The sequence below is a fragment of the Lynx rufus genome, unplaced genomic scaffold, assembly GCF_022079265.1.
Source record: "Lynx rufus isolate CCGP_SWC_20201006 ecotype Redwood Valley unplaced genomic scaffold, mLynRuf1.p SCAF_9, whole genome shotgun sequence".
Taxonomy (NCBI): domain Eukaryota; kingdom Metazoa; phylum Chordata; class Mammalia; order Carnivora; family Felidae; genus Lynx; species Lynx rufus.
In genome coordinates, this window is record NW_025814897.1 from 33,757,926 (window position 1) to 33,785,699 (window position 27,774).

Consider the following 27,774-nt stretch of genomic DNA (forward strand, 5'->3'; position numbering starts at 1 on the left):
ATGTTAAGGAAAAGCACATTTAAATTATGTGGTAGATATATAGATGGCATTTGAAGAAAGCATTTAGGACTTTGTGGCAGTCTGTGTATAAGACGGACACCATCACTTCTTTCTCCTGTACATGCAGGCCATTCCCTCTTTGAAAGGTGGAGCCTATTCTTTCACCTTCCTCAATCTGGACTGGCTTGTCAGTATCTGACCCAAAAGACAATGGTAGAAGTAACACTACATGAGTTTTGAGGAGGCCTTTATGAGTATTAATGCTCTAGAAAATGTTTAAGTTAGTTTTCTTAAAGAAAGGTATATTTCTTTTAACAATAGATAATATTTATTCTAAATAATTTAAAAAAATTCAGCTAGAACAAAAAGGAATTTACAACATAATTAATAAATACCCAAGTATTTTTCTCTATATGTGGCTATTTTCCCAAGTGTAGGCCTTAGCAAAATAATCAGTGAAAGTAAATAAGATTCATGTATTCAGGACACTCACTGTGTGCAATTATTTATAATACAAACCATTGTAAATAAGTAATTGTCCAATAATCATGTAATATTTAAATTATTAAATTTTATGATAAAATATTAGGTAGCCATTAAACTGCCTAATATTTAAGATTATTTACTGATGTGGGAAATGTTCACATTATAATAAGTGAAAAAAATAGAATACAAAATTATATGTAGATCTAAGTGTATAGTTACTTCCCAAATACATAATGAAAAGACTGGAAAGAAATGCATTAAAGTATGTATGGTGTTTATTGCTTGGAAATGAGGATGTAGATGATTTAAATTTTATTCTTTACTTGTTTGGATTTTCTGATTCTGCACAACAAGCAAGTAAAATTATTTTTTAAAGTCATTATTTTAATTTCTTTTTACATTTATTTATTTTTTGAGAGACATAGAGCATAAGTTGGGGAGGGGCAGAGAGAGAAGGAGACACAGAATCCGAAGCAGGCTCCAAGCTGTCAGCACAGAGCCTGACGTGGGGCTTGAACTCACAAACTGTGAGATTGTGACCTAAGCCGAAGTCAGATGCTTAACCTACTGAGCCACCCAGGCACCCCAAAGTCATTACTTTAAAAAAAGCTTCCAATGTTGTATGTATGTTCTATTGTAAGTATATACTATTTAACCAAACATTTATCTGACATTGTGCATAAAGCAATGTGCTGAGTGGTGAGAGATGAGTGGGGCAAATGCCTTATAGGAGGACAAGATAGGGCTTCAGCTCTAGATATGTTAAAATCCTGTGGCAGAGACAGATCTTTTACAAAAAACAAATGCCAGATAAAGATAATGTTATGTTCAAGTGTCTGGGGAGTATATTTTACATCTCATTATAGCAGATCTTAAGTTGGCTATAATTATTTTTCTATAATTTCCACTGGACTAAATATTCAACATAGTACTTGGCATTTATTAGGCCCCCAATAAATATTTTTACAAGGAGAGATGAAAGATAGAAAAAAGAAGGTAAGAAAGGACAGAAGAGTTGTGTTCTGAATTTGGAATATTGTGTAATAATTAATAAGTAAAAGAATGTTTTAAAATTAAGTCATTACCATATAAGACAAAGATTCAATATAATATAGTAACTTCTTTTTTTGTTAAATTAAAATATACTTAACAGTTTTTTTTCAATTGAATAAAATGGTAATAAAAATGAGAGAATAGCTCCATGAAAGCAAATAAGCATTTTTGAATAATTCAATAAATTACTAAAGCCTATTAAAGCCTGTGGACAGATAATTTTTATAATTCCATATAAATTTAAATATTTTTATAAATATATTACTCTAAAAATATTCTGAAAAATTAGTGATGTGATTTACCTTTTATGACAGGTTAAATATAATTTTCAACCATAATACAAATGAAAATAAGATTTATGGATATTATATTAGTACTGGCTTATTAATGCTCCATCTACAGAAAAATATACATTTTTAGACATTATATACTGAATGCTGGCTGTAATCAGCTTCCTGTCTATATTGAGGAGTGAATTACATTAAAATTATATTAATACAATCAATACCTTTGTTTTTAAGGCCTGTTAATAATGGTGATATTTTTGCTCTTTTTTGACATTTTTTTTAGAGAGTAAATTTTCTCTTCAAAGGCTTTTACTGCTAATCTGCATTATACATCTTTGAAAATAGATTAATAAGAAATAAATATCTCACAGATGACAAATGTGTGATAGCAACTAGTGTCTGAATGTTATACAAATGCTTCTCATTTAGCAGAAGTCAATATTAACTTTTTACTTAGCTGTAATAATTCAGTATATGATTGGCAGGAATCTGGAAATTCTCCCTCATCCCCCAACAATGCCATTATATAGGATCACTAAAATAAATATTTTATTTGAAAATAGATAATTTAGAAAAATGGACAGAGTCTCTTCATTTTTTCTTAGTGAGGACTGCTGAGCAAATGACAAAGCACAAAGTCCCCTGGCAGAAGCCATGTTCTCATGAATTTAATTTATCCTCAATCAAAGTCTCCCTAGGACTGTTGTTAGGTTGCTATCAGATCAACTCATTTTGTTGGCCTAATATTCAGTTAGACAATTTTTTTCTCTTGAGAAGACAGTGACTTTTAAAGCTGAAAAACAAATAAAACGTATCTCTTTGTAACCTCTAAAGCTGTCATCGTTATGCTGGGAACAAGGATCTAAGACTTCATGTGATAATTAAGTAATAGTATACAGCCTTGGAATTTTTAAATTAACTTCAGTGATGTCATTCAACTCTTATTTTTCAGATGAGGAAGGAGTACTTGAAACAGGAAAACTCCTCAAGAAAAAAAAAAAAAAAACAAACAGGTCCCAAAGAGTCTTCCTGCTTTGGGGAAAAAGGTAGGAATATGGTTCAGCTTTACTTTCAACAACCAGAGGACTGGTATTTCCTGTTCAAAGTAAATTATAACAAAATAATGTGGTAATAAGTAGGAAATGACTTCTTGTGAAGTCATTACCCATTCTCCTTGCAGACAACAACTGGTGGATCCAGGCTGAGTTCTTGTCATGTGATTGTCCAACCTCTTTTGAGGAAAAATTCTTAAAAAAATATCCCCTAACACTGCCACTGACTCCCCATGCCAATCATTTTTTTCTGACCCTTTCTTACCTAGATAGCATTACTTTCTCTGCCTGAATCTGACACCTACTGATTCAACAAATACCCTATTGTTACATGTTATATTTTACATTTTATGCAGACTGACATTGTTTTTACTTTATTTGATTTGGGGGACTTTCATGTCATTTTTTTTTCACACAGAGTTTTTAAGTGAAAAATTAAACTTGCTGGGATTTAAAACATTAAACAGATCTTTGGCTTATATTGTTTAAAACTATAATAAAAAATTGATAGCAAATATTCCATGGTATACTAAATCAGTTCTATTTCTAATCCCATAAATATTGCTTGGGGACAAACACCTTTTCTAAACACATGCAGGACTATGCTGGAGCAAAAGACAGTCATTCATGGCAACAAAGTCCTGAACATGATTTTCTAACTGAGTGAAGAGGAGATTCAGCTATTGTCTGAAAGATTAGATTAATGCAGAGAAATAAGCTCAATAACTCAAGACACAAAGAATATTTTTAATGTTTATCATGTAGTTTAATTACATGAAATGAACCAACCAGCACAAAGGACCATTTTGCATAGACCCAACTTAAAAGCCCATATATAAGTAACAGCAAAACATTTCATTAAAAATAGTAGTTCAGGGGCGCCTGGGTGGCGCAGTCGGTTAAGCGTCCGACTTCAGCCAGGTCACGATCTCGCGGTCCGTGAGTTCGAGCCCCGCGTCAGGCTCTGGGCTGATGGCTCAGAGCCTGGAGCCTGTTTCTGATTCTGTGTCTCCCTCTCTCTCTGCCCCTCCCCCGTTCATGCTCTGTCTCTCTCTGTCCCAAAAAAATAAATAAATAAACGTTGAAAAAAAAATTAAAAAAAAAATAGTAGTTCAATCCTCTCAAAATGGATTTAGAGGGATCATACTTCAATATAACAAAGCCATATATGAAAGCCCACACCTAACACCATATTCAGTATTCAGTGGTAAAAAACTGTGAGCTTTAAGCTATGCTAGAGCTCTAAGGTCAGGAATAAGACAAGATGTCCACTCTCACCACTTGTCCTATGCACAGCAATCAGAAAACAAAAAGAAATAAGAGGCATCCATATCAGTGAGAAAGAGGTTAAATTGTCACTATTTGTAGATGACATAATACTATTCATGGAAAACTCTGAAGACTCTACCAAAAAACTGAAAGAAGTAATTAAATGAATTCTATTAATAACTAGTAAAGTTGCAAGATAAATAATTATACCCAGATATTGGTTGAATTTCTATACATTAATAATGAAGTAGCAGAAAGAGAAATTAAGAAAACAATTCCATTCACATTGCACCCAAAAGAATACCTAGGAATAAAGTTTATCAAGGAGATGAATAACATACACTCTGAAAACTGTAAAACATTGATGAAAGAAAGTGAGGACAACAAAAGCAAATGAAGATACACCATGCTCATGAATTGAAAGAATATTGTTAAAATTTCCATACTATTCAAAGCAATCTACATATTCAATGTAATCTCTATCAAAATACCAATAGCATTTTTTCACAGAACTAGAACAAATAATACTAAAATTTGTATAAAATAGTAAAAGACCCCAAATAGCAAAAGCAATCATGAGAAAGAAGAACACAGCTGGAGATATCACATTCTTAGATTTTGACTTACTACAAAGCTGTAATAATCAAAACAGTATGGTATTGGCACAAAAACAGATACATAGTTCAGTGGAACAGAATAGGGAGTCCAGAATCAAACTCATGCTTATGTGGTCAATTAATATATGACAAAAGAGGTAAGAATATGCAATGAAAACAAAAGACAGTTTTTTCAATAAATGACATTTGGAAAACTGGACAGCTATATGCAAAGTAATGAAACTGGTGCTTCCTTTGGCAGCATATATATTAAAACTGGAATGATACATAGAAGATTAGTATGGTCTCTGTGAAAGTCATTCATACAAATTTGTGTTTTATTTAAAAAAAAAAAGAATGAAACTGCACAATTTTCTTACACTGTATACAAAAATAAACTCAAAATGAATTAAAGGCCTCAGAGTAAGACCTGAAATGATAAAACTCCCAGAAGAGAACATAGAAAGTAATTTCTTTGACATAAACTATAAAAACATGTTTCTAGCAATGTATCCTAAGGCAAAGAAAATGAAAGCAGACAACAAAATGAAAAACTTTTACACAATAAAGGAAATCATCAACAAAACGAAAAGTCAACCTAATGAATGGGAGAAGATATTCACTAATGATATATTCAGTTATGAGTTAATATCCAAAATATATAAAGAACTTACACTGTTCAACACCAAAAAAATAATAATCTAACTAAAAATGGGCGGAGAGACTTACAGACATTTTTCCAAAGAAGACATACAAATGGCCAACATACTCATGAAAAGATGCCCAACATCACTAATCATCAGGGAAATGCAAATAAAAGTGCAAATCACCTTACACCTATAAGAATGGCTAATATCAAAAAGATAAGAAACAAGTGTTGGTGAGGATGTGGAGAAAAAGGAACCCTTGTGCACTGTTGGTGGAAATGCAAATTGGTGCAGCCACTGTGGAAAAAAATTATGGAGGTTCCTCAAAAAATTAAAAATAGAAATACCATATGAATCAGTAATTCTACTACTGAGTATTTACCCAAAGAAAATGATAACACTAATTCAAAATGGTATATGTACTATGTTTATTGCAGCATTATTTATAATAGCCAAGGTATGGTAGTGACCTAAGTGTCAATAGACGAATGGATAAAGAATATGTGATACACACACGCACACACACACACACACACAGAGGAATGAGAGGAATATTACTTATTCATAAAAAAAGGATGAGATGGAGATCTTACCATTTGCTACAGTATGGATGGGCATAGAGGGTATTACGCAAAGTGAAATAAAGCAGACAAGGGAAGTCAAAGAACATATGATTTCACTTATATGTGGAATACAAAATCCAAAACAAATAAAAAATAAAAATAGACCTATAGATACAAAGAACTGATAGTTTCTAGAAAAGAGGATGTGAGGGAATAGGCAAAATGGGTGAAAGGGTGTAGGAGATACAAGCTTCCTGTTATGGGATAAATAAGTCATGAGAATAAAAGGTGTAGTGTAAGGAATATAGTCAATGGTGTAATAACATTATGTGATAACAGATGTAGCCATACTTATGGTGACCATAGCATAACCTATTAACATATTGAATCACTATGTTGTACACCTGTAACTAATATAACATTGTGTTTCAACTATACTCAAATTAAAAAAAATAATAAAAAGTAAAAGGTAAGTTAAAAAAATAATAGTCGATAACGTGAATGGATTTTCTGTAGCACATCACATACTCATGCCTATTAATAGCTAGTTGCTGAATTTTTCATCTTTATACTAGGTATAAAGACTTATTCCATGCCCTATTTAGGAGGTATGATTTTATTGATAATATATTTATTTTTATACAAGAAAATGTATCCTGACGTATCCTTGTTATACTCGATGGACAACGTCCAACTTTGAATAGTATTGCATCTTTCCTTCTTTCTCCTGGGATACTTCCTTAGCACCATTATGTTCTTCATTACATCTAGAGGGTGTTCTTAGATTTCTTTAATATTTACTAACTTAAGTGACCCTTTCCTACTGTTCTCAATTCTATGAAAATAACCAACTCTATTTTTACCAGTGGCAGATAAAGATGGAAACAAGTGATAGAGTTCTAATTATTTTTTTCAAAAACAATTTAGTTTTCAATTATTAAAGCTCACCTTTTTTTCTTTTCTTCTTTCCTTCTTTCTTTCTTCCTTCTTTTCTTTCTTCTTTCTTTCTTTCTTTCTTTCTTTCTTTCGGTACCTATCTATCTCCTATCTATCTATCTATCTATCTATCTATCTTCTATATATCATTATCATTATTATTATTATTATCTGTCATCTATACAATGGCATGAAGTTTTTGTCCCTCCTCACTTTGACCATTTAATACCTGTTTAGTCTTCAAATTTCAAAATCTCTGCTCAAGTTTTACTTTCTTTACTCAATAACTACTAAATTTCAATTTTTGTGGCCTAGAGCCTCAGAATTGTATTTTGTACAAAATTCCTAGGAAATTTTATGCACCTTATATTTCAAGGAAAATTAATCTAAAGAAAAAAGATTTCATAAACAGTCTGAAGAATCTTATCCCAGGTCTGGATCTTTATGTCAGAGCTGTGTATAAGTTTCTGAAACTTGGGCAAATTTTTGAACCTCATTAAGCTTCAATTTCCTAACATTTTATAAAGGGAAATATAATATCAATCTTATCATTACTGTGAGGATTACATAGGGTAATGTACATAAAAAGGACTTTGTAAATAGGTAGACTAGCACTGGTTGGGCCTCTCAGTAGCTTGGTAACTTTGACAATGTCATATGATTTCACTATGCTTCATGTTTTACCAATAAAACCAGAACCTATGTAACACATTTGGTTCTATCAAAAGGAAAGATAGAAAATGAAAATAATTTGAAAAAGAAAAAAATACCATTATTGGCAGATTCAACACACAATATCTTCTGGGGAGCTTTTAATGTAAAATGAAAAAAAAATAATGCAGAAACAACGACTCAATGTCCACCTATCAAGTTTAAGGCACTGTGTTATGTACTTTCCAATCTTTACAGCAAATCATGTATTAACATGTCCTTTCCACAAACGAGAAAACAGAGACTCAGAAAGTTCAAGCGACTCATTCAAGGTAACATGACCCCAGTGATGGACCTGTGGTTCATTTCTGATTCTTAATTTCATATGTATCAGAGATTCAACTCCATTCTGTTTATTTTTTTTTAATTTTTAACGTTTTTTTATTAATTATTTTTGAAACAGGGAGAGACAGAGCATGAACAGGGGAGGGTCAGAGAGAGGGAGACACAGAATCTGAAACAGGCTCCAGGCTCTGAGCTGTCAGCACAGAGCCCGACGCGGGGCTCGAACTCGCAGACCCGAGATCATAACCCGAGTTGAAGTCGTCTGCTTAACCGACTGAGCCACCCAGGCGCCCCTCCATTCTGTTTATTACATAAGACTACTTCACATAATTCAGCACAGACACATAAAATGTAAATTTCATAGCATTAAAATGATTATTGGCAGGGGCAAATTTTTTATGGCTTGAAAATGGATTTAAAGGCAGAAATGTATGATAGAAATGAAGTAGACTTTGTGGTTGACTCCCTAATACTCTACTTGCACCAATGTGGTATAGGGAATTAACTACACGTCTATAGGTGGCCCTGATTAGTCTATCCATTTTGGCGATCTCACCTGCCCCTGTGGTGATTTGTTTAGGAAGCTAGGAAAAAGTCAATCATATCATGGCAATCCTCTTACGTGGTGTGTTGGTTCATGGTCTAGACTGTCAAAACCAGATGAAGAGATGGACACTTGTAGAGATATGCTAGTTCTTTTGCTTGTTGTATGGCAATAAGAAAGCACTAAACCTCTATTATTCTTGGCAGCCAGCCTATGACTACCATGAGCTTTAAGGTGAGGCCAGCATTGTAGACAACAGTGGAGAGATGGAATCAACCTGAGTCTTTGGGAAAAACTTGAAACAATGGATAAATCAATTTAAAAATCTGATTTAGCTTCCTGTCATGAGAGCCAATAAATTTCCTTCCTGTTTCAGCGAATTTGACTTAGTTTTCATATTACTTGTAACTGGAAGCATCAAAGGCAAAAGATAACTGAAATATTTTTAAAAATTTAAAATAAATCCTTTTTTAAAAAAGAAATGTTGATTGAAATATTAAAAACTAAATGCAAATAACAAAGAAAAAATCATTAGTTAGATTCTAATTACATAGAGTATATAGGAAGAAACTAAATAGGAATGATAAAGAAAAGGCTTATGTGTCCACTAAGATTCTACATCCATGAGGCAAGTTTTTATACAGTCAGTTGATACATTAGCCAGTTGACAGCCCAGCACCTTATTATCTTGCCTTATTTGGAACTGTAGGGGCCCTAACCTGTGTCCCTGAAGCTCTGTCATGTATATTTTGATCTACTACTTGGGACATGAAACCTCTACAGTAGCTTTAATCCACTGCAGTAGGTACATCCCTACATTTATTGAATCTTCCCCTGAATTTCTCATGAACTCCACTTAACTTGTATGGTCACCAGTTATACGTAGTTCAATTCATACCTGAAATCTACCTGCCCGATAGGTGAGTGTAACTTCCTTGATACTTACCATGCCAACCTTCAAACTCAGTCACCTCTGTTTCTGGTTATGAAAAAACATAACATGTAAACAATTTATTTGAACAATGGTGACTCAGATTTCCCCTTTATACCCCATTATTCTTCTAATTTATCCATGAAATTCTGGAATAATGTTTCATTTTTTACTCTTCCCCTATAATATCTAATGTGTTAGTCCACCTCCCATTTAAAAACAATTACTGGCTCTCCACTACATAACAAAGTTCAAACTCATTGTCCTGGTCTTCAAGGTATTCCATCAACCTACTTTTCTCTGTTTTTATCTGATCAAACTTAAGCAGCTTTCCCTTTCTTCAAAAGACTGTATTTTCCAGTCTTTTAGTATATCTATTTATCCCCTTCTACTACCAAAACACAATAATAATAAAGTGACCTGTCCCATCTTAAGTACTAGCCCAGAGGAAGTCATCTTGAAGTCTTCACTGGAAAAAAACATCCTTTCAGCTTCACTATCTAAAGAACTGTCTGTAACCTAGAGATGCAAAGTACATTCCTGAGTCATTTTAGTTGAAAAATGATAAGGGCTATATGAGAAGGAGGTCTCGTGGTATACAGTCAGCCTTCATCATTCAAATCTGTCATATTAAGCTTTTTGTTTTTATCTTTACATGGTAACATCTCCAACCCATTCTTCTTTTTTTCTTTTTCCTCTTTTTAAGGGGGTGTAGCAATGAGAAACACAGAAGATAGTTAATTATAGGCTTAATTAAAATTTTAATTAAAATTATAGGTTTAATTAAAATTAGGTTTTTCAACTTTGCTCTAAAATTCCCTGATTTTTAATACTTTGTTGAACTTTATTGTCATAGGAATACATTGGTTAATATTGTACATCTTTAATAAGCCCCAACTCTCTATCAAAAAGTGATCAATCCATTACCCTACAGGTAAATTCCATTACCCTACAGGTAAATTTTGAAATCACTTCAATAATTTCATTGCATTATGTGTTTACTTATCTGGCTGTTTGCTTCTATTTGGCCAGCTGTTCTATCAGTTTCCCAACTGACTTGTTTTTTGTTTGTTTTTGTTTGTTTGTTTGTTTGTTTGTTGTTTTCATCTCCAAGGAGTTTGTTTGAAAATTAGATATTGTTGAAGATTCTCTTTCCAGATCATTTTGCTAATATAACAAGTCTTTGCATCAATGAGGAATTATTCCAGTGTTAATCTTTCACAAACCAAAATTTATTTTACATTTTTAAAAATAGTTCAGTTATCTTTTGCCTTTGATGCTTCCAGTTACAAGGAATATGAAAACTAAGTCAAATTCGCTAAAACAGGAAGGAAATTTATTGGCTCTCATGACAGGAAGCTAAATCAGATTTTTAAATTGATTTATCCATTGTTTCAAGTTTTAAATTTTTTAAAATATTTCAACATTTTAATATTTCAATCAACATTTCCTAAATTTTTAAAAAAGGATTTATTTTAAATTTTTAAAAATATTTTATTTATTTTTGAGAGAGAGAGAGAGACAGAGTGTGAGCAGGGGAGCAGCAGAGAGAGAGGGAGACACAAAATCTGAAGCAAGATCCAGACTCTGAGCTATCAGCACAGAGCTGGACGTGGGGCTCAAACTTGTGAACTGTGAGATCTTGACTTGGGCTGAAGTCGGACGCTTAACTGACTGAGTCACCAAGGCGCATTTCAATCAACATTTCTTGTAAAAATGAGTGTATGTGTGTCTGCTGCAAAAAATAGGATGTATTCATGAAAAAAATTCTAAGGTACTTATAAAGATGGTAATGCCAAGCTTCAAAGAACTGTTTTGTGATTGCATCTGTAAGAAACTTCTGAAAACCCTTTCCTACCACATCATTCCCACATAGTTTTACCTCCTATTTCACTGTGTCTCTCTGCTTTATATGACATGGAATATATTTAATATTAAGTGCTTATGATTATTGTGTTTTCAGTTACTACTCCTTACCCTTCCCAGTCTTCCCTATTTATCTGATTATTAAAAATGTAGTTACTAGAGCACCTGGGTGGCTCAGTTGGTTAAGTGTTGGACTCTTGATTTGGGCTCAGATCATGATCTCATGGTTCATGATTTGAGTCCCACGTAGGGCTCTGTGCTGACAGTGCAGAGCCTGCTTGGGATTCTTTCCCTCTCTCTCTCTGACTCTCCCCCCCCCACCCCAACCATCTCAAAATAAATAAATTAATTTAAAAAATGTAATTACTCACTTTGGGAAAGATAATTAGATATTCATTCATTCATTCATTCATTCAAGAATTTGCTTAACAATATTGAAGAAATATCTACTGTATGCCATACCCTAGGGGTAAGGATTACTTTCTAGAGAGGAGAAGAAGAACAAATGAATGAGATAGTTTCAGATAATAATAAATGCAAAGAAGAAAATAAAGGGTGAAAATCAGGTGGAAGAGACATGAGAAACATTAGATGAGACACTGAAAAATAAATAAGAAGAAGCCAGCTAACCACATATATATTATGAGCAAGTTTTCTAGGCAAAGTGTATCAATGACAAAATTCCTAAGTGTTGATGAGTTTGGCATATTTGTGGAACAGAAAGAATTCTGGTGTGGCTGAATCAAAGTGAAGAAAGAATACAGAAGAGGGTGAAAATGTTGGAAAGTGGGCGCCAGACAACAGAGGGTTTTGAGGGCAATGAGTTTGATAACACATGAGAAAGTCAAAGGAAAGAAGCCATTGAAATCATAGACCAAGCCCTCAGTGGCTGTAGGAAAATTTTGGGGACAATCTAATCATTAAAAATATTAATGATCAATGTTAATGCTAAAATTGCAAAACCTTTGCAGTAACATTCTGGGAGCAAATGTAAGTAAATTGCAGTGATTCAGTAAATCACTTTTCCAATGTTGTTTTATTATATTGTTGCTCAGTTGAAGTTGCCAGGGTAGTTTCAATGACAGTGGTAGTCTCTAAAGATGTTTTGCCCACCAGTTTCTGGCAATCTTATTGAGGGTGTGATGATTCTTCTACTTATGTTGTAAGTAAAACAAAACACAACACAACAAAACGACACTATCCCTTCCCTACACCAGTCTTATAAAGTTGGAATTTCATGACATTTATCCTAGTAAGTATAACTTGTGAACATGTGGTTGTTATTGGAACTCTGACTCCTTTGCATTAGATGGAGCTGTGTGACTGGTTCAGACCAGTGAGTTATGAGCTAAAATGACTGTTGCCATTTTTGGCTGAAGCATATAATTACCAATGTGAGACTCTCCTCATCACTACGGTCAAGATGTTTAAAGAATTCTATGCTTATTTTCAGAAAAGTATAAACACTTCTTAGTCAATTATCACAAAATTCAGATGAAAGGTAAATTCAGCAGCAATTGCAGGTAGTTCAGTAGGCATAAATATTTAATGTAGTTTTACATGAGTTGAAGTTGTGCACACTCTGTATATTCCAGTAGAAAAATAATACTGTCCATCCATCGAAGGTGATCTTTCTGAAATGGAAAATAGACATTTGAGGATCTATTGTACAAATTGCAAGAACAAATAAAAATAATCAACTTGTTTACTACAAAACCTTAAGCAACCCATGCTATTCTGAAGTTAATTTATTAAGTTAATATTACATAAATCCTAAGAAAAAAATAAATTAAAGAAAACCTATAGGAAAAAATATATGTGGTGCTAAAATATGCAAGGTGCCATGTTTCTGCAAAGCTTTCTATAAATCCAATATTGAGTTTATTGTGTATGAGTCATTACAACTCTGCAATGCAAATTAAGATCAGGAAAATAAAACATGGACTTTTAATTTTTTTCACTATTCATTTATGAATAATTTATAGATACCTTTGTGGCTTATGTTCCCAATTATACCATGAAGTGAATTTAGAATTATTATTTCCAAAGACACACTAGGGAACATATTTATAAACCCATTCTCTTTAAGACGGGTGCATCTTTGACAGTACTATGACTAAACAGTAAGTTAAAAACTTTCCTTAATATGTTTTTTTTTTCTTTCTGAAGTATCCATTTATGCTTACTGTCATTTATTTAGATTTTCTTTCATGATTTTCCTTGATACCAACAACATGTTCTACAAGATATCTGTTAAGATAAGGGACATGTTTCACAGCCATGAAAATGAGCAAAAGTTGACAAACATGTATCTAGGGTCATTAATTTCATACTTTAACTGAGCAAATCAGTAGCCCATTAAGGACTTGAAAAAAAAAAAGTATTACTCCTAAGTGCTTAAGTTACTGGCAATGGCTGACAAAAATGGAGAAAGAACTGTGTTAGGGTTATCTCGATGGTTGTTGTTTTATACTCTGAGGATTTTTTGCTATACAATTATAAGAAGACATATACCACTATGCAATGTAACATTAAGAGCTCGGCACAGACTGAAAAATGACTGCTGTCAAATGGTGACAGTGAATTTGATATAATCCTGATGCCACCATCTACCTCATTTGGAGAAATGGAGACAGTGGGCTCTTGCAGAACACTTAAATAGAGCAGTCCTGAAGGTTGGATAGCTTGTAACAGATGTTCCATATAATGGATGAATTACAGGGAGAGTGTCTGTAATACACTCTATCTCATCCAGTGGGGTATGATTGATACTGCTTATTAGCCTGACTTAACATTCTGTGAGCTGAGGTTGTGAGACAAATATATGAGCCTTGATTTACAGATACATACAGATCAGGTGATAAAATGTCTTTGAAACAGTGATTAGGTATTTCAAATGAAGTTTACTAATAACAGTTCTATTTCTTGAGTTGCCACAAAATAAATAATTATATGAACCAATAACCTCCTGAACAAGGCACATAATTCAAAGAGACTTGTTTTATGTTATAGTTTTCTGTGATTAATGAACACTTAAATTAGCCAAATCAGAATGCTGACAAATGAGAAAGCTAATGCTGTGGCATAGATGATTACCTTATGTGTTTTAAAAAATATTTGTGTCGTTTGAAATTTTGTACTTTTACCTAGGATATTTTAAAATCTAAGACATAATTTCCAGGGAACCTAAAATCATTTATACTATTTGGTTTCAATTTTTAAAAATTTAAGTATTTATTTTACAAGTTCAGTACTTCCAAATCCTTTAGTGCCCTTGGTGGCTTATAACAGCTTTCTAACCTTTATTGTAATTTTTGCATTGTTTCATTGTCAATTAAACTGAAGGTATGGCAAAGTCTTATATAAACATTCATAGAATGAATATATGTTTTAAAAATATTGAATACTATGATTTAAATCAATTTTATAGTATGTATTTTGTGTGATATCAAGTTAGTAGGTATTAGATATGCAGATATTGATGATTGTTACTTATATAAAAAAAGTATCTTAGAACTATCCATCATAGGCTCATCTACACACTTTTTCTAAACTGAAGTATAATTTGTGCATTTAACTTTTTAACTTCTTTTTTAAACTCTGTCTTATCATCTTGGTTTCTCTGTATCTGAAGCCCTTCAGCATTTATTTCACAGTTGGGAAATTCCTTTGTACACTAAGATAGCTATTACATTTTGCTCAAAGATGGAAGCCATCACAATGGAATCTTTAATACATGTAAATATGTGTTAATATGAACTCATATTTCACGCTTCAGGAAAGTGATACAAGCTGTCATTGCTTCAGTTTACTAAATATACTGAGATGGTCCTGATGGTGTTTCACAGTTTATCCTAATGACAATAAACCAGCAGAGAGCAAAATTATGACAAACCTATAAACATGCTGATTTGACCCTGAAGAAGGAGAAACAGTCAAAATGCTCCCAATCACCTTTAGCATGTATTATAAAATTTTAATTGAACAAAATGGGCAAAACAATCAGAATATTACTGGATATTTTAGTCAATGGATAATCAAATAGGATTAACTGTTGGAGAAATGTATACCATTTTTCTGCCCATATATACCATGAAGAACAATGATTCATTTCCTTAAAGATTAGAGAAATAAAAATTCTTTCTCTAGTTTAGAATATCAACAATAATATCTACCATTTACAGAGAATCATTCTACCATTTGAGATCTCATTTCAGTCTCCTATTAAATCTTCAGATGAGATATTATATGCCTATTTTACAAATGAAGAATCCAAAAGAGGTAAAATGACTTGCTTATGGTTATCCAGCTAGTGTCCGAGTGAGATTGAGAGCTGGGGCTGGGTTATTTTTATAATGCTACACTGTATTGGCTGTGCAAACTAGTTACACAGCCATTTTAAACAATTTGAATCATTTTTAAATCAGGCTATTGAGATTCAACTAACATTTACTGAGCACAGCTATAAACTAGGTCTAGTGCTAAGTGCTTGGGTTGTCCAAAGATACTGCTTTTCCAAATGAAGCACAAACACAGAAGACCTTTCTTTGCTACTTTTTATACACTTTAAAGTTATGCAATTTTATTTTCTCATTGCCATAAATAACCTTGCAGCTGTCACTTTTATATCTCAGCTTCTGAATGCCTGCCCACTTTGAATCTTGTAGTGGTTATTTTCTATCTTAATGAACTGTTTCTATAAAGCCAGGAAGTATCTTTCCCCTTTTCCTCCTCAGTTTTTAGGTACCTCAGCAATGATCCAGAAGTTTCTGAATGTAAGACCTACTGATAATCAACAACATAGAGTAGAGGTCCATGTGCTCATGACTGCCAATATTTATACATAAAGTGTCAAATTGGATTTTCCTAATACATACTAAAAAATAAAGTTAGACACACTCTAGTTTAAAAAAATAAAAACAAGAGGGAGAGATATTTATATGAAATATTTTTTACCAAGAATGATTCACTGATTCTTTTCTTTTCTTTCTTGGCATTAACAGACATCATCTGCTGTTCAGTTCTCCCCTACTCTTTCACCTCAGTTCCTCTAACTCATTAGAGAGCTAATTGCCTTTGTAATTCCAAATTAAGGAGTACTTAGTGAAACGGAGACATTACCTTTGCCAGGTGTTTGGGAAAACAAAATCTAATCTTCAGTAAAAGTCAGCAAAAGTTTCTTCCAATCAGTGCTGGTCCTCTCTCTGTTCAATATTCATGGATTTTTGTGTTGTTCAATGAAGAATCATTCAGAGACTTGGCTACATGTCATATGTTACACAAAATCAAGAAAATAATTAAGAATTGAGTATTTTGGAACATAGGTTGAAATAAAACAAGATTTTAGGATAGAGACTAAAGTGAACTTACCAATTTTCCATTGTTTTTGGAGGTGTGAGCAGTCATTGGGCTGATATTCCACAGATGTTTTGTTTGGAATTCAGATGCTTGATTACCACATACAGGTTATGAAAGAAGGGCCATGTAGTATTTATATGCTGTGTGAAACTGTATTCTAGGCTTTATGGGAAAACAAATTACTACCCAATACTGAAAAGACATGCTAAAACAATCTATGTAACAGTCACAGAAAACAAATGCATTGAGGAAATTAAAAAGATCACATGTTACAAAGGATCGCTGGTTGGTTTAGGTTGTGTCTATAAAAACTATGAAAAGGGAGTAAGTAGATGATTTTTCCAAACAATTAAAACAAATGAACACAGGTATAAGTACTCCAGTATTTTGCCCAAGTAATAATATCGGTGAGTTTAAGACAACCTTTTGAACATTAAACACCGTTTTTCATTTTGTGTTGTTTTGTTTTCATGACTTTTGACATAATTTACCCGTAAATAGGTAAGAAATAATGAATATCGAAGGTTTGAAAGATCAGCAGTAACAATTGAAATGAAAGTCAGGTGCTTTTTAAAGCAGTTGGAAGTTTTATCTTTCCTTCACAATTGTGGCGATCATAAGAAAGTTTAAAATGAGAGAATGAGAAGAGATCATGCAAACAGAGGTCTGTTTCTTTATTATTGCTTAGTAATCCTGGTGACATTTTGTCCAGAAGTGATTCTTTTCTACCAAAACCTAGAGTGTCTGGGTAGGAAGTCCCACAAGATGTCCTCAGAAAATAGTCATTAGAATTTGATATCTTATATGATTGGCAAGGCATGGGGGTCAGAGAAATTTCAGATTTGTCTGGTGGTCATTTAGACGAAAATATAAGACAGAAAGTGGTGATGAATAATGTTGAGCTTCCTGGTCATGTGGTCCAAGATTAGAAATTTAAGAGGATTACAGAGTGTGAGACCTATTCTTAAAGGCAGATGTGAGTGAAAAACTGCTTATTTTCAAGATAAGCTACACTATCTTCTATCTCTTTCTTGGCTTAACAAATGTCTTTCATCCAGCTCATGTATAAAATGTTCTGACTCCGGGGAGCCTGGGTGGCGCAGTCAGTTAAGCGTCCGACTTCAGCCAGGTCACGATCTCGCGGTCCGTGAGTTCGAGCCCCGCGTCGGGCTCTGGGCTGATGGCTCAGAGCCTGGAGCCTGTTTCCGATTCTGTGTCTCCCTCTCTCTCTGCCCCTCCCCCGTTCATGCTCTGTCTCTCTCTGTCCCAAAAATAAATAAATGTTGAAAACAAAAATTAAAAAAAAAAAATGTTCTGACTCCAACACAGAGATTGTCACTCCATTCCCTTTTTATAGGACTCTTTTTTTCCCTCTCCTTCTTTATTCCTTCCTTTTCTCTCTCTTTCTTTTTCTCTTTCTTCCTCCCTGCTCTCCCCTTTCTTTCTCTTTCTTTCCTCATTCCTTCCACAAATATTTATTACTATTTGTCGGGAACTATAATGTGTCAGGAACTAAGTAGGTCCAGGGGATACAATAATGAATAAAACGAAAATGATCTGGCAACTGATGATGGAGGGCAGTATAGTAATTTAAATTGCTTACTTTGAAATTAGTCTGCCTATTCACTATTCCACAAATCCTAAATCTCCTTGAGCCTTAGTTTCCTTATCTGCAAGTTGGAATTAAAATTGTATTCCTCTCATTGTTATTATATGATACGCTCAATAGATAAAGTGAAATAATTCATATGGGCCTTTAGCACAGTGCCTGGCATATAGGAACTAAATAAATTTTAGTTGTTTTATTATTAATGGAGCTTATGATCAGAGAGTAAAATGTGCTGCTCATACATCTGTATTTATTTGCAAGATAAGCTACACTATCTTCTGTCTCTTTCTTGGATTAACAAATGTCCTTCATCCAGTTTATGTATAAAATGTTACATTGTAAAAAGATATCTTCCTTATATTACATTGTAAAAAGATATCTTCCTCTATGTCATGGACACAAGCTGTTCATGGCTAGCAGGTTCTTAAAATAGCACTTGCCACGTATTATATGCTTTCTAAATGTCTGATGAATCAGTGTTGCATGAGTGAATGAAAGGTGAGCAAGGTTAAAGTTAAGCAACCTGCCCAAAGTTACATGACCAGTAAAAGCTTGTGAGGATGTGAAATGGTCTGTCTGACTTCAAAGTCCATGCTTTCCTTTATGTATTATTGCTCACCTCTCTGCTCCTACTGTAATTTGGTTATTACACCTATCATGCCACAGGATTTGCACTTGCCAAGGTTATCATTACCTTCAAATTGCTCAATCTAATGGTAAATATTGGTTCTTATCTTACTTGCATTTGACACCGTTGCCTATTTTGTCCTTCCTGAAATTCTCTTTTCTCTTTGTCCCTAGGACTTGATTTCCTTGGGATTTTTCCCAGTAGCTTGTTTTCTCCAGCAGCCACTTCTCAGTCTTTGTAGATTCTTCCTCCTCTTCAACATTAGTGTTTCCTGAGTTTCTATCTTGAGCCTTTATCTTTTCATTCTTTACATACTATCTCTGTACTTTCATTTCCATCTGATTGTGCTTAAATCTACATATTAACTTCAATGTTTCTCTCCTACCTCCATCGCCACAAATCTATTGGCTTACAGAATATTTCTCTCTGGAGAGCCTTATCTTAAATGCTGTCCCTTTACTCCCAATCCACTTCTCTCCTTACCTTCCAGACTACATGAAAAGCATGATCATTCATTAGGGAGGTTACATAATTTATCATCAAAACCAGGAAAATTTTGAAAGTGAAGGGGCTTCAATAATAACTACTCTGTCACTCCTAGTTTAATTCGGAACTGTCTTAGTCTTGCCAGAATGTATGGTCTCCCTGCCATTGACCGCTAAATTAAGCCTCACAACTGGCATTAATTTTTGACTCTTCCTTCTCATTTTTCACAGACAGTGAGCCACCAAGTTCTATTGATTCTGTGTCCTTCTATTTTTTTCAATATGTACACTCTTTTAAATCTCCATTATTATTGCCTTTTTTCAGACCTTTTTTTATTTCTTGTGAAGATTATTGCTATAGCTTCCTACTTGGTCTATTAGCAGCCACTGGTCTACTCTCCTTGAAAACACCCTCTGCAGTTTTCAGAATTATCTTCTTACAGTCTATATATACTCACATCCCTTTCCTGATTTGGTCTTTTGATGGATATCCATAACTTTAAGCATAAAGGTTAAGCTCTCTCTCATGGCATTAGAAGGCACTTATACCCAATCCCATCTCATCACTTCTCCCTCTTGCATACTAGAATTGCCGTGGCATACAGTAGGTACTCACTAAATAATGAATAAAATAAGAACTTAACACATAGTCCACACACCAAGAACTTACCTCAACAAGTTTACACAAATGTGAAGTGATAGTGAATGCCATTTTTATATCAAGATGGATATGTAAGAAAAATAGCTTAAGTCTGTGGGACAAAATACATAGTGAAATCTGATCATCTTATAGTTTGTGACTCAAAAATATATAAGATATAAAATCCAGCTGATTAGAATTTTTCTCAAAATGGAGGAGTGAAGTTGGAGTACTGTTTCAAAATAGAAAAATGTTCCTATCAAGAAACCTGTGAAAGTCAAAGTCATTTGACTGAAATATCAGTGTCAAAGAAAATGTGCCTTCTAGCAGTTCTCAATGTTTGTTGAGTGAACAAAACACAAACTTAGTCTCCATCAATTGGTTGTCTGTACATGATAACAATTTTTTGTTTGTTTTTAATTTGCAGGTACACACACACACACGCACACACATTGCTTTAATCATTTCCATCAGTCAAGTCAATTATCAACCATCACTTCAATGAACCAAACTAAATGTGCTGCAGAGAATCCAACACATGATTGACCAACAAATGTTAATGTCAAACTACTTACTGTAGATAAAGTCTAAGCTAGGGAAGCAAGCCATTGGTATAAATTATTTACATAATCTTATCCAGTACTATTGATAGCAGTGATCTAAAATTTCCACAATGGTGTAGGATGTTTCAATAAGACACTGAATGAATGAGATTAGAGTTTCTTCAAGAGGGAGGATATTTATCTACCCATTTTAAAGATTATTAATGTTTAAAAAATGTAATTATATTGACTGAATAACCTCCATTCTGCTCTAAAACATAAATTATTTGCAAATTTATTTGCCATTACTATTAATTAAAATTAAAATTACACTGAAAACATTTGTCATTGTCCTGTGATCCCCAAATGTTGGCCAACCCAACTTTGTTTTTATGACTACTTGGTCTTTTTCTTTGCACTAGATTTGTTATTTATTTATTTATTTATTTATTTATTTACTAGAGACTCTTTTGAGTCCAAAACATTGCTTCACCATATGAAAGCTTGTGCAATCTGGAAGTATAAGGTCAGTGTATAATGATGGGAAAGAAAAACTATGCAATCTCTATTTTCCAAAAGAAACTTGTGTTAAATAATTGTACATTTTAAAGTTTGAAACTTTCAGAAATGGCCAGATGCTAAAGATAAGCACTTATATCAGTTTGGTATCTATATGGTTCACAAGGGTAGTTCTTTAAGAAATGTAAAGATAGAGCCCATTAACACATTAATACTGCTTTATTCTCAGATCAGATTCTCAAATTAGAAATATGTTCAAGGTTTTCACTTAGTTTCTCTTTCACAAGTGTTTCTCTTGAACACTTTCACAAGAGTTCAAGTTTCTCTTGAACCCTTTCACAAGTGTTTCTCTTGAACACTTATATTCAAGAGAATTCACTGAATTTCTCTTTGTATTGGGAAAGTTATAGTACTTGTATCCTTCCAAGGGCAAAAGACAGAAAATTCTCCAACTTTTCTCTCTAGTTAGTGAGAATCACTGAAAATTATAGTTTGGAGAAAATTTGTAGAGTATTTAATCAAAGGTTCCAAACTGGTTTCCATCAGGTAGTAATTGACATCTTTAGGTTATCTTCTGCTATTTGAAAATGAAACCAAAGAAAACAAAATTGGTAACACTTCACAAGCAGCTAAAATGTAATGTCTCCGTTATTGGCTACATTTAAATCAACTAGTTTGGTAATACCAGCTACTGCATGATGATAAGAGTTTTTGGTGGGAAATAAAATAGAAATATGAATTAATGTTTAACATAATAAACAAAATCTTTCAAAATGGGGTAGAATAATTAAAAAGATATTTCATGCAAAAAGCTGATAAAACCTCTGAAAAGGCTCTAATAGGCTAATTTTACAGACGAAAATACTAAGATTTAGACAATTTTGTTGTAATTGTAAAAAAATAAGATATTTTAATATCCTTTGCTAAACTCCTTTCCTTCATAAGTAGTAATACATAATTTAATAGCTATAGAAGGTTGGCTTCATGGCTGTGTAACCTGAACAATCACTCAGGTCCTTACTTTAGAAGGTCTCCATATGTGGATTAGTGCTCTGCTGTCATAGTCTTGAAATTTTTACAAAGTTTTGACCCAAGGGCTCTGCATTTTTAGTTTGCACTGGGTTGCAGAGATTATGTATATGCCTACACTGTCACTTAGTATTTCATAATTTCCCCTAAAAGACTGAAAGTTATCCGGAGAGCTTTACTTTTTTAGTGTTTCACATGCATTTCTGAAGATGCCTCTCACACTAGCAGACTAGTGGCCATAGAGCCACACAAAGGGGTGAGACCTTGGTGTCTTCATCTTTCCATTCCAAATGCCTAGCTCAGTGCTTGATACAGAGAAGGTGCTGAATGAATGGATGAGGTAAATGAATAGCAAATTATCAACAGATACCTGTTGATTTATTTAATAGACAAAACAGTCAAACTTTTAATAGTTTTAGATTCTTAGTGACTAGGTGATTGGGAGAGGTTAAAGGTAACATATTCAAGGAAAAATCTTTCTTGAAAAGAATAAACGAAATTGAATTGATGGAAAGTGTAAAGGAAATAAGATTGAAAGACAGGTTTATCCCCAAGTTGAACAAGTGATAGGTGGGAGGAAGGGTGAGTGGTTATAAACAGTGGGATATCTTTAAACAAATTACATCCTCAGGTGGACTGTTTCTTCTCAGATTCAATTTAATACACATGAGATTCATCCTGTAAATTGTAACCCAGGAAATGAAAATTATGTCCATGTTTGGAGAAAGGAGTGCATACAGGTTATGCATTCAGGAAGAACCAAAAGATTATTGATTCTTCTTTGACTGTCCCAAGAGTTCTTGACCTGCTGTTTTGTATTAATAAACAGAGTATTATGAGTATAAAATTTGCATGAAGAAGTGAATTTTTAAACTCTTTTTTCTGCCTCTGGGCAGAATAAACAGAACTCAATGCTCTGGTCCCCAGTCACTGCAGCTTAGTTAAACACATTTTATTCTTTGAACCATGATAGTTTCCTACAATTATATTGGCTTTGGGAAACATATTTCTAACATTCATTTTTGTAAAATAAGGTAACAAAAAGCTAATACTCCTTTATCTGGAATCTTTCATATTGTGTTCAATCATCTCTCATATTTGTGGAGAGTATTGGTTCCTTACAAATTGTGTATCTCATTTAGTGTTATCTCTGAATGATCAATTTCCTTTACCCTGGATCATGGTACAGTTCTATCTATCTGTAAAGAGGTTCCCTATAGCATTGTCTAGCCTTACTTTCTGTTTTGTTGCTATATCACACTTGAATAAGTGACTTAAATTGTGCACAGATGTCCAGGTGTGGCTTTAACATCCTTTTGCATTTCAGCAAAATAATTTATTTTAACATATTCATTACTTCTATTATCGTTCTGCAAATTATTCATGGTGGTGCTATAATGCTGGTTCACTGAATATTAAGTATGTGAGAACAAGTGATTTTATGCTTCAGAAGATTATTTATGGGAAAATTCAATTTTTGGAGGATGATAAAATAGTGGAAAAGAAGATAATAATAGAATGACATTCACAAACAAAATGAAGCAACAGTGGAAACAAGCATTTGGGGAAATGTAGCTTTAAAGTAGAGAATGGGAAGAGAAGCAGGAGGCGTTACTAGTCAGGAACACTCAGATTCTAAACAGGCAATATGAAGTTTTAGGGCTACACCCCTGAGCTCCAATTTGATATGCTTATGGGGCCAGAAGAAGAATTTCAGGATTTGGTAACATGCACAAAAGAATTTCATAGACTATCTCTGATGGGACAGGAGATGATAAAAAAGTAGCTTCCATCAGTCTTGGGGAACATAGATTTTTAGTCCCCTGAATCTCCACTGAAATAGAATTACAGGGTTATGGAACTATATCCCTTGCCACCCAAGAATGTTCCTCGTGCTCAACAATGAACAAAGTGAACTGCTGAGACAATCCAGTGATGGTATTCTATAGGAAGATGTATGATGGAATTGTCTTTACTGTTCCCATTTTTATGTGACACATACTTGAATAAGTGTACTTTAAGGATTCTACTGCTGGAATTATAGCCAGCATTAGAAAAACTCCATTTAGAATGCTCAATTTTGGCCCTGTGGCCTGTACTATTAGAATTCTCTAAGTTTATAAACCAATGAATGGGAATAGGAGAAAGAATAGCAAGGTAAAACTATTTTAAGTTTTATTTCACTAGCCAACATGAAAACAGCAATAGTCAAACATCCAAGCTGCTTCAATTACCAGGAACGGTTAACAAAAATAGTAAAAATAAAAAAAGAAGAACAAAAATCCCATTAAGTTTTTAAATCCATGACCAACCAGGCAGAAAAGGCAAGCTATTTTTAGTAATTTTAGAAAAGTAATGCAAATACATAATAGAAAATTGGTGACTTGATCAAACTTACTTTAAATGAAAGCTTGAGCTGAATGTTACGTGAATATTCAGACAATAGAAACCTGTCTGAAATTTCTTTTGGACATAATTCCAAAATTTATGCATTTTATCTTCTCCTAGGCATAAAGCCAAAGGCTAAAAGAGCAGAACACAAAAAAGCTGAACCTGAATTATGTTCTAAACCCTGTTGAGTTTAATTTTACTTACAAAGCAGAATGTTGGTTTGCCACTTAAATTTGCCCCTCACAACCCTGTAAAAATACCTAGTTTCTTGTTATCAGCCTCCAAATTGTGTTATTCATGTGTAATTCATTCTAAATTACTAGGCAAGTGCTACCCAATAAATATACATAATCTAAAACAGACCACAGCAAGAGAAGAAAGTGATTTTCCATAAATTTGACCGCAGTATGGTGTTTGCAATTCCATGAGACTTATAACTTCAAAATGCACAAAGGAAAAAATTTAGCTAAATGGAATATCATGAGAGGATGAGCACTTTAAAAGGTTGATGTTTTATAAAAGGGTAATACAGATACACATTTTTCAGATAAATTTGGAGAAAAGTTCAAATAGCCTTTTGAACAGAAACACACCGCAAAATGAACAAATTCACTCAGATACCCACTTATTTCAAAAACAACATTTTACTTGGACCAATGATGGATGCACTACCAAAAATCAATAAACCTGTAATAATTTATACAACTAAAATAAAGATATGTTGAAGTTTACTATATGCCTTATGTTTCCTATTCAAGATTTTTATAATATTAATGAATTCTTAAAAATTATGAATGGAAAACAGTCCAAGTGGATAAAAGGCAAGTTGATCTAAAATATGTTTTTGCTATGGATTGTGAATTTTTACTTTCAGAGATCATGCAAAGTGTCTTAGCATGCAATACTCTCATCACTCAAAATGTAATTATTTAAGATCAAAAAAGGAGAGGCACTAGGTACGATTCTGGCAAAGTTCTATATCTTATCTTGAATTTAGTTTATGGTGAATTCACATTTGTTTTGTTGAGTTATACACCAGTACACAAATAATTTGTGGAATTTTCTGTAGGTATATTGTATTGCAAGCTAAAAGAAAAGAAAGAAAAAAAGAAGAGGAAGGAAGGAAGGGAAGGAAGCAGGGAGGGAAGAGAAAGAAGAAAGGAAAGAAAGAAAGAAAGAAAGAAAGAAAGAAAGAAAGAAAGAAAGAAAGAAAGAAGAAAAAAAGGGAATATGCATGCTAGGAGCTGTATTTCCCATACTGGAGAATAATGTGCTAAAGGAAATTGGTGCTGTAGTCATTTATTTAATTCAATTCAAATAAGATGTAACTTTATAGGGCTGCAGAATTTGGTAGCCTGGTTCATAGGTGGAAACCACTTAACTGTCATTTCTGCACATTCTGTTTGACATTTTCAGACTTAAAAAACCCTGTCATTGAAAACTTACAAATGCCACCATATTAGGCATGCACTTTTCCTGTTTTTGGGAAGCAGAATTTAGAAGTTAGTGGAGGAAAAAAGTGCCTAGGGCTTCCACTAACTTTGCATTTGAAAACCACATCTATACACACACAAATTTTATCCCTGTAGTCCCAATATCTGTGGCTCAACTGTTTAAAACTTCTGTTTTATATTAAGTTTGTGACACACTAAGTGACCATTTATTACTAAAGGTGTTTTAGACCCTGAAGTTGAATCTACAGGTTTTGTCTGTTACTAAGAAGCAGTTTTCCATGTAATCTTTTCAAAGGCAAAAGGTTAAACAAAAATAACATATATTGTAAAATTGAAAGTAAAATGCACAGTACTGATGTGCTCAAAGTCCATGCATTTAAATTCCTTTGTATGATAATTTATGGTGATCATGTCTTCAGACTGCACTATTAGCATACTCACCCCTAACAAGAAGTTCTGCCTCATCTGACACACTGTCTGCTGTGGTCTGTACCCTGCAGCCATATCTCCCAGCATGCATCAGAAGGATGTTCCTGATCATTAAATCTGCAGAGGATGCTTGCTGAAAGAGGGATGAAGTGCCAGTTTAAAATGTTGCAAATCTGCCTAGTTCAAGGTGGTTTAAGGAGAACTTTGCACATTCAGTCAAAGGGCCCATTTTTGTCCTTACAATTTATATGACAACAATACAGAAACCAAACATACCCTATTTTAAGGAACACATGGAAGTTGTTTTCAACAATTTCTAATATAGTTTGAACACTTATATTGCATATAATGTTTTAGCAGCTACAATACTTAAGAAATATTTAAATATGCACAAACATTAATATATTTAAAAGGAGGGGCGCCTGAGTGGCTCAGTCGGTTAAGCGTCCGACTTCAGCTCAGGTCATGATCTCGCGGTCCGTGAGTTCAAGCCTCGCGTCGGGCTCTGTGCTGACTGCTCAGAGCCTGGAGCCTGTTTCACATTCTGTGTCTCCCTCTCTCTCTGACCCTCCCCCGTTCATGTTCTGTCTCTCTCTGTCTCAAAAATAAATAAACGTTAAAAAAAATTAAAAAAAATATATTTAAAAGGATAGGAAAAATAATCAGTGAGCCAAAATTATTGCTTTGATATTTAGAGACAGGTCTATATTGTGGCAAGACATTAGTTTTGAAAGGAATAGAAACTTGTGAAAATTAATTATGAGAAGATAGCAGTCAAAAGATTATGCTGTGTGGCTTTATTGAATGGCTGCTTTTGTGAGTACACTGTAGGCAACAGAAAGAGAGGGTTTAGGTTACAGATTGCTGATCCAACAGCCATGCATCTTTACTTAACAAAGATTTATTCCTCCCATAACCACCACCATCAGGGAGTAGGGTCAGCCTGAATCTCTGTTAATCAATGTATTTACAAAACACAAAGGATGTTCAAAACACTTGATTCTTGTTGGGAGCAAGATGATTAGAACATAGTTGAAGAATAACTGCAGTTAAGGAGATCAATAAGTTCCAGGGAGAATATCTTTTAGATGTATCAGTTCATGGGAACTATGATGACCCTACACATTAGAACGACAGGTACAAATCTTTCATTACTTAATCTTGGCTTTCATTCACTCTATCAGGAAAGATAGATTTCTTTTTTGTGTGAACATGCAAAGATATGGAATTCACAACTCATAAGTTTTTTTTTTTTTTTTTGGATAACAACATAGCAAAACTCCAATACCCTCTTCAGTTTTCATGTTGCAATAAAAAACAATTGACTGGAATGAGAGTAGAAGCACATAGCTTGAAATGACATTTTTTTAAAAAAACTCAACACTTCTCTTCAATAGTAGTTGAGCATAGGAAAGAATGTTAAATGCAAGCCACAGAGAAGCACTTCAGATTAGAAATCTTTAA

The 27,774-nt window shown here is 33.5% G+C and overlaps 1 protein-coding gene and 1 pseudogene across 1 annotated transcript in view; one reads left to right on the forward strand and one right to left on the reverse strand.

Moving 5' to 3' along the window:
• CNTN5 (contactin 5) overlaps positions 1–27,774 on the reverse strand; it is a 535,125-nt gene that overhangs the window by 91,335 nt on the left and 416,016 nt on the right. Inside the window, exon 14 of the mRNA XM_047071958.1 lies at positions 26,323–26,443. Coding sequence (XP_046927914.1) covers positions 26,323–26,443 — 121 coding nt within the window. The remainder of the gene's footprint in view (positions 1–26,322; positions 26,444–27,774) is intronic.
• LOC124506553 (uncharacterized) lies at positions 4,990–5,087 on the forward strand (annotated as a pseudogene).